This window comes from Argopecten irradians, chromosome 2 (assembly GCF_041381155.1).
Source record: "Argopecten irradians isolate NY chromosome 2, Ai_NY, whole genome shotgun sequence".
Lineage (NCBI taxonomy): Eukaryota > Metazoa > Mollusca > Bivalvia > Pectinida > Pectinidae > Argopecten > Argopecten irradians.
In genome coordinates, this window is record NC_091135.1 from 53,985,717 (window position 1) to 53,994,064 (window position 8,348).

The 8,348-nt window shown below is 32.4% G+C and overlaps 1 protein-coding gene across 1 annotated transcript; it reads left to right on the forward strand.

The window, feature by feature from the left end:
• The first annotated feature begins 80 nt into the window (after positions 1–80).
• On the forward strand, positions 81–1,523 carry LOC138316722 (uncharacterized). Its single transcript, XM_069258379.1, has one exon. The coding sequence runs from the start codon at positions 81–83 to the stop codon at positions 1,521–1,523; it is 1,443 nt and encodes a 480-aa protein (XP_069114480.1).
• Positions 1,524–8,348: the final 6,825 nt, after the last annotated feature.

An 8,348-nucleotide genomic window follows, 5' to 3' on the forward strand; every position in this document is an offset into this window, starting at 1 on the left:
CGGTGAAAGTGATGAATCCTCCAATGTTAATAATGACAGTTAAGCCCACGACTCTTTATGTATCTGTTATTCTATTCGTCATGGCTTCGATCCGGTTTATGTCATGGAATGTTACTGGCATTATGTCAGCGGCTTCGCACCTTAACACTGCCCTCACTTCACATAACATCGACATATGTGGCATATCAGAGCATTGGTTACTTGAAGAGCAAAGACATCTATTTCAGAGTATACATAGTGACTATGCCAGTCATGTCATCTCTGACTTTTCACTTCATCCTTTAGCTCATGACAGAAGGCGCAAGGGAGGCGTCGCTTTATTATGGCGCAAAGATCTTTCAAGTCGGGTGACGGTAATTGATTCTGCTGATGATCGAATCGCAATACTGAAATTATCTTTGAACTCAAGCGTGGTATTCATAATGCAAGTTTATCTTCCGACATCTCGTTATGGTGCAGATACTTTTTCTGAATATGTTGCAAAATTAAACGAATTCTGCGCGTCGTTCCTTTCTGAAGGTTCAGTTATTATTATGGGTGATCTTAATGCACGTTTAAGTGGTCCCAGAATCAACGGATATGAGAACAGCCGTGGTCACCAACTTCAAATAGTCTTGAATCGTCATCAACTTTTCGCGGTAACAACGTCCTTGTTGTGCAATGGTCCTACCCATACCTATGTTCACTCTGATGACGGCTCATCTTCCTTGATCGATCACCTGATCATTGAATCTAGTAAACATGACCTTATCAAAGAATGCCGAGTGCTCAACGATTATTATCTTGATGTATCTAATCATCGTCCGATTATTTGTGAAATGTGTTTTCCTGTCGACATTCCAACATCGTATGAACAAATGCCGCATACCTCATTTAAATGGAATTCAGCTGATGGTTCTGATTACTCCGAAATATATCGGCAAACACTCCAGTCACATTTGGTAAATTCTGATATATGCAAACGCGTCTTAGCATCCGAACAAGATATTGAAAGATTTACCAGAGATATTGCTTCTTGTCTTTACGCGGCGTCGGAGTCTTCTCTGAAGAAACGTAAGTTCCGCTCATTCCTGAAACCCTATTGGAAGGGTGAACTGAAGGCATTGCATAAGGAGATGTGGAGACTTCGCTGTGTGTGGGTTTCAAATGGACGGCCACGTAACTCTAACTCTGTTTCGTTTGCTCAATATAAGGAAGCAAAAAGAAAATTTAGGTTAAAACATAGACAGCTTTCAGAGTCTCATCTAGTGAACCTGAATATTGAGTTAGAATCTGCTGCTGATTTAAATCAAAAATCTTTTTGGTCAATGATTAAATCTCGACGTAGTGACTCGTGTGGTAATTCGGGGGCAGAAATGAAATTTGCAAACATTATTGTAAGAGATCCACCTAGCCTTGCCCTGCACTGGGGAGATTATTTCTCAAAAATGTATACAGAATCTTCTAATGTAAATTATAATGGTTCTTTTAAAGAGGAAATTGAAAACTCATTTAAATGTTTTATGGAAAATGAATTCCCGTAATAACACTTCGTTCATTGATTTTACTTTTGACGAAGTAAAAAATATTTGTGTTAATCTCCCTCGTGGAAAAGCTGCAGGTGTTGACTTAATTGTTTACGAACATCTTATTTTTGCAGATGACTGTATTTTCCAGTGTCTATGTAATCTTTTTAATGCTTTTAAAAAATTACTTTTTGTTCCAATGGACCTCAAAAGAGGTATTATTTGTACACTCTATAAAGGTCATAATAAGCCAAAATCTGATCCTAACAGTTATCGAGCAATTTCCCTATTACCTGTTATTTTAAAAGTATATGAAAAGCTGATTCTAAATAGACTTGTGAGTGAAAACGTATTTCACGTTAACCCTTTACAAAATGGGTTTCAGAAAAATGTCAGTAGCACTATGACGTCATATCTTGTACATGAATCAGCTGTTTACTGTGGTGAAAACAATAGTAAATTGTTTTCTTGTTTTTTTGGATGCTGCCAAAGCCTTCGATTGCGTTTGGCATAAGGGTCTGTTTGTCAAACTTATAGCCCTTGGTTTTAATCGTGATTTTATTAATGTCATTGTCTCATTATATAATGATATGTACAGTGCAGTTCTTTTTCAAGGTTTTATTTCAAAATGGTTTCCTATATGTCAGGGAAACACGACAAGGGAGTATTCTCTCTCCTTGGCTTTATTCTGTGTACATTAATGATTTGTTAAATGAATTATGTTCTTCTAAGTCTTCTTTTTTCATTCAAGACGTTAACGTCACTTGTCCTACTCAAGCAGACGATATAGTTCTTCTTTCACTATCTAAACGTGATCTTGACAATTTAATGTATACTTGTTATATATATAGTTGTAATTGGAGATTTGAATATAATGCTTCAAAATCTATTGTTATTGTTTTTAATGAAAAAAGAAGTGCTTTTGTCAATACGAAACGTAAGTGGTTTCTTGGACCAAAAGAGGTAGTAGAGTCCTCTAATACTACACATGTTGGTATTTACGTGGACAAGTTTCGTCCTGGTCGTCCAGAAATGGACGAAATTGTGCATAAGTTGCGTGGACAAACCTTTGCGCTTATGCAGTGCAACTTGCTTGGCACAGGGATTAACCCCCTAACAAATTTAAAACTTTATAAGTCTATTGTTCTTTCTAGAGCTTTATTTGGTTGTGAGCTCTGGTTTGCACTTTCTTTAACCGATTTGCGGCGACTAGAGACTACCCATCATCTATGTACCAAACTTATACAGAATTTTCCAATACGTACTAGATCAGATATTGCATTGGGAATGTTAGGTATAGTATCTCTATCTGTATATATTGAACAATGTAAGTTAAGATTTTTTGCTGCTCTGTGTAATGTCAAGTCTGTATGTACTGCGAAGCAGTTGTTTTTGTTACGTCTATACCACATGTATTTAGGTATATATAAGTCGAAAACAGGTTTTATTTTCGACGTATGGAATATTTTTCATAAATACAACTTGCAGTCGTTTGTTTATGATTACTTAGAGTCAACCTGGATTCCAAGCAAACGTACATGGAAATATATTGTTAAAAATGTCTTACTTCTTGAGGAAAGTAATCAATGGAAACAGCGTCTGACATTAAACCCTGAATTGCGCAGGTTCAGAAATATTCACATGGAATTTTCTCCATCGATTTTGTGGTCAATTTCCAAAGTTTCTCCATCTTTTTCTGGTATCTGTTAACGCGTCTCCAAATTATGGATTACTCCCCCTGATTGTGAGTTACACTGTGCCAAATGCAATTTATGTGTGTCTGACGCTGTTGCCCATTGTACTTTAGATTGTAGAAATATAGATATAGTCGCAATTAGAGATACGTTTTTTTTACAAAAGTTGTGAATATATATCCCGTTCGTGTATATGTTCTATTAGACCAAGCGGACAGGGAAGAACAAATACATATTATTCTTGGCCGCCCAAATGAGAACATTATTCTAGCTCTCGGTGATGATAATACCGTATATTCATTCGTTCAAGATTGTTTGTGTTTCGCAGATAAAGTGTCTGCATTGACCTTTCAGTAATTAAATGCTCTATATACCATTCGCTGTATAGTGTAGCTATTTGATGTCTTTTCTCATAACTGTATTTGTAAGTTTATACTTACTTTTCAATTAGTGGCAATACAGTAGACTCAATTCAACATGTTTGTTGATAGTCAAAGTTAAACTGATGCTTTCCTGTGCATTCATATAGATTACAATTAATGATACTATTTCTATTCTATTTCCTTTTTTACTTTTTTGCCTTGTGTTCTCCCTTTCCTTAATGCTATCTCACCTTTTTTTGTTTTGTTATTACCTTGCACCTTTTTTTGTTTGTATTCTTATATGTTCATGTAACTCTTCGTTTACGGAGGAATAAAGATATGAATGAATGAATCGTGAATTCTAAAGGCTCCAGATGTTACAGATTCAATGATAGAACGGTGTTCTCTTTAAAACAATTTATATTACATGACTATATAACTCTGCACTTCAGAAGTTCAGAAATGAAATAATTACATGTATTTACTAAAGATGAATGACTGTAAATATAAAAGTATTCATTACACAAATAAACTATTCAAAGTTTGAGTAGCTACAACAATCATAAGAAAATAAAATTTTGTGTCTATTTCTAATGGCACTTTTAAATTGTGTCATCTTGGAGTGATAGTCAGCTTCACCATGTACATGGTGTGTGTAGTTACTCTATAGTGATTTAGATAACTAAAAATAGACAGTTATATATATCCACTGATACTTACTGTAGCTCACGGACAAAATATATGTATATGAGTACATACTCATATACATATTTTTGTCATCGAGCTAAGTACCTGTGATAATAATAATATCGTTTATTTAACCATGGTAATATATTTAGACAATGTCTAGTTTACAACACGGCCCTGCATCATACCTGTTATAAATCCATGGCAAGCTTGGCCCCGTTTCAGGAACATTCCTTAAATTTAAGGAATTCCTTATCTTCAAATTCTCCATAGGAAATTCTATAGGGAGATTTGAGTTAAGGAATTCCTTAAATTTAAGGAATGTTCATGAAAGTGGGCCCTGATAAGATACAAGTAGATAAAGTTAATGCACCTATGTGAAGTCTGAAAATCAGTATTTACTATATAAGAATAATCAAACAAATTTCTCTTTACACTTTGCTTACTACGATCGGAAACATTCTACTTGTACTGTATCCAAAGTACCAAATTAAGGGTAGATAATCTAATTATAAGTGAACCCTGTGCATCAGTCATACTAAAAATATCAATTAGATAACGTGAATATAAACCATTTTACTGAAAAATAGTTATTTCTAAATCTGAAAGTTAAATCAATACACACATCACAAAAATTTACTAAATCAAGTTAATTCAATTCAATTCAATTCAACTTTATTGCTTCCTTACATCCATACAAAAGGGATCGATAGCAAAACATACATGTACATAACTCACAGTAGATCAAAACAACAACTTAAACATTTATCAAGCCAGCTTTCCTCAGTTCAAATGTCTTTATAACAAAGAGGCATAAATCCTGCAGAATTTTTAGATCATTCGACGACAAAATCTGTTAAATTGTGGTTAATTACATCTTTATGACTATCAAAGAAAATTGTTCTCACTGTAGAGTTAACAGAACACTTAAAAATGAAGTGGGTTTCATTCTCAATTTCTTTACAAAATTTGCATAACCGCAGAGAACGGGGAATATTGTTTACCCTACCCGCCTCGATTTCTAAACTGTGGTTGCTAATTCGCAGTTTTGCGAGGAATTTTCTTAATTCAAAATCCTTTAGAGAAAGATATGTTTCTTCCTTATAGTTTTGTTTAAATTTACTATATAAAAAAGTTTTACTGTTATTATCTGACTTATTTATCTTAGTTGTAAAAATGGCTTTGAATGTACCTTGTATCGATTTCTTGAATAATAGTCTCAGATTACGTTTAAACGTCCTACTAGGATTGGCATTTTCAAAGTTATAAGAAATCTTATTTTCCTTTATGATATTAGAAATATAGTAAAATCAAGAATACGTTCCATTTGCATGTATATTTTTACTGACAGCCAGTGCTTCACATAATTTTGTACCCAAATATTTATACTTTTTCAATTTCTTTGCCATTAAAAAGAAATGGTTGAGCTTTAATATATTTGTTTTTAGTGGTGCTTCTCGTTCGAAAAATCATCGTTTTCGTTTTTGTTGTATTTATTGATAGCTGCCACTTTGCACAGTAGCTTTCGAGCTCGGTTATTGATTTTTATGTATGTTTTTGTGCTAGCCTTATATATAGACTTTTGATACGTATATATCTGTTATTACAAACTGTATGTATCATTTGTCTCGTCTACATATGTTTGTAGCTAATTATTATAAGCATTCTCCGCTATTAGATAATGGCGAAATGTAGTCGAATATCTAATAGTATTTTCTTGTATTGATAGATATGTATATATGTGTGTAACGTGTGTATGTTAGAATGTTTCTTTCTTTCTTTATGTATTATTTTCTGTAAACTCTTCAATATTGGAGGAAATAAAGGAAATAATAATCTCCTAGTTTGAGTGGGTCGTACTTCAGAATGTTTGATAAGTCGTTTATATACATATTAAAAAGTGTAGGACTTACACTGTCTCCTTGTTTTACCCCTCTGATAATATCAAAATAGTCCGTCGTAAACGTTTTGAATTTAATTGAGGATTGTGTTTATTCATACGTGTCGCATATTATTTTGAAAATATTTTTACCGATACCTTTTAATTGTTCGGCAATTTTGTATAGTAAACCTGTTCTCTAAACGCTATCAAAAGCTTTGTTAAAGTCAACAAAGCAAGCATATACTTTGTTTTTCGCCTGTGAGTATTTATTCAACAGTGTTTTAAGAACGAATAAAGCATCAGTAATTCTACTATTTTTCCGAAAACTAAATTGATTTGGACATATCATATCTTGCATAAAGACAGTAATTCTATTATTCAAAATTGAATTAAATATTTTTTGCCAGACAACTTTGAAGAGATATGCCTCTGTAATTAATAGGGAGATCTGCATCACCAGATTTGAAAACAGGAATAAGGTATGATTTATTCCGGGAATTAGGATAGCAACCACAGCTTAGAATTGCGTTAAAATACTTTGCTAGTGACGGAATCATAACATTTATAGAATATTTTATAATTTCATTCCGGTCCGACCGATTTTCTATTGAAGCTTGATCTTGGTAATTATAGATAGTTTGAGTATTATCAATTTTGTATATATTGATCATAAATATTTCTCATTGATAAATATTAACTTAATTACCTAAATTGATTATAAATGAATTTGTAATCTTAATGATGTTATTATATGAATATTAAAGATTTTATATAGTATACGTATAGGGGTATTTTTATCTGTCAATAATGCACAGTATAAATAATATATGTAAAAAATACCCCAAAAAACATGTTTTTATATAGTTTATAGGTTTTTTATATGTATATATATATTTATTTAAACTTATATATTATTGACAGAACGTCAAACTCCCGTGGTATTACTCAAAGTCATAGTAATCACGTAGCTGCAATGTTGTAGCTCAAAAGAAATGGTGTCGTCTTTGCCGAAAGGTATAGGCCTACTAGGCCGGGTACGTATATTCGTTCTAAGTCATCTCGATATTATAGACTACATATATTCATATGTGTAAAAAGAATCCCGAAGAGAGTTATAAAATATATATATATGTCTGTTTCTACTTTTTAAGTCGAAATATACATTATGTAAGTAATGGTTATCTCCCCTACCTAAATTTTTAAATGCTTACATTTTTATTATTATGCCTTAATAAGATAGAAAATTTATCACTTAAAATTTACTCTAAATGTGTAATTAATAAATTAAGTTAAATTCAAAATAAAATTGTGTTTATAAATGTTTCACTTTTGTTAACATATAATAAATGCTTTCCTTAAGTCTATTATAAGTATTTATAAAGCATATAAATACAAGAAGAAATCAGTAATCGATGACCAAATTTGGAAATTTTAGAAGATCAGCTCCCCGCAGCTGATTTACAAACAAACAAACAAAATGTACCTCACCTATCATAAGACCACTCCCTGGTCAAACCATCATGTCATCACCTGCAATGTTGGTTGTATACTTAACTTTTGCATGTGCATAATTTTCGTCAAGATTATCTACGACTGTGCTTTTTAATCTAAAATAGAAAGAAATCGCGGGTCAATTTGATAATATCACTAATCTTAATCGGCTAATTCCATGTTTGCCTAATATCACTATGCACAAACTGGTAACCGTAATATATATTACCGCCTTCAAAAATGGATGCCGGCGAAAGTCACTTCGCTTCAGCTTTTGCTGATTTTGATATTTTATAATGACTATAAAGGATTTCCATTGGTATATATACAATATATGCACCTACATGTACATATCAAGGTAAACATGCACACTACTATAGCAACAATTTGAGAAGCTCCAGACGAAATATATAACAGATATTATCAACTTATTTATGTTCAAATACACAAAAGAAGTGATAAATTGTATAGGCATACAAAATATCACTTACTTAATTAAAGAGAGTCTAATATCGATCTTAAGTACACGTGAGATTCGTGTCAAGTCCCTGTGCTACTACATGTACAAAGTAGAACCAGGTAATATGCTCGGAAGTTCTTAACATTTCAACACACTGCGAAGATCAGTGTGAAAATGTATATCAATTTCATGTAAATGCATATAATTTACATGTATCTACTAATGTAAAGTTTCTTTGTGAAATAAAAGCTATATAATAGTATAACA

Coding starts and splice junctions, on each gene's coding strand:
- LOC138316722 (XM_069258379.1), top strand. CDS start 81: ATGGCTTCGATCCGGTTTATGTCATGGAATGTTACTGGCATTATGTCA.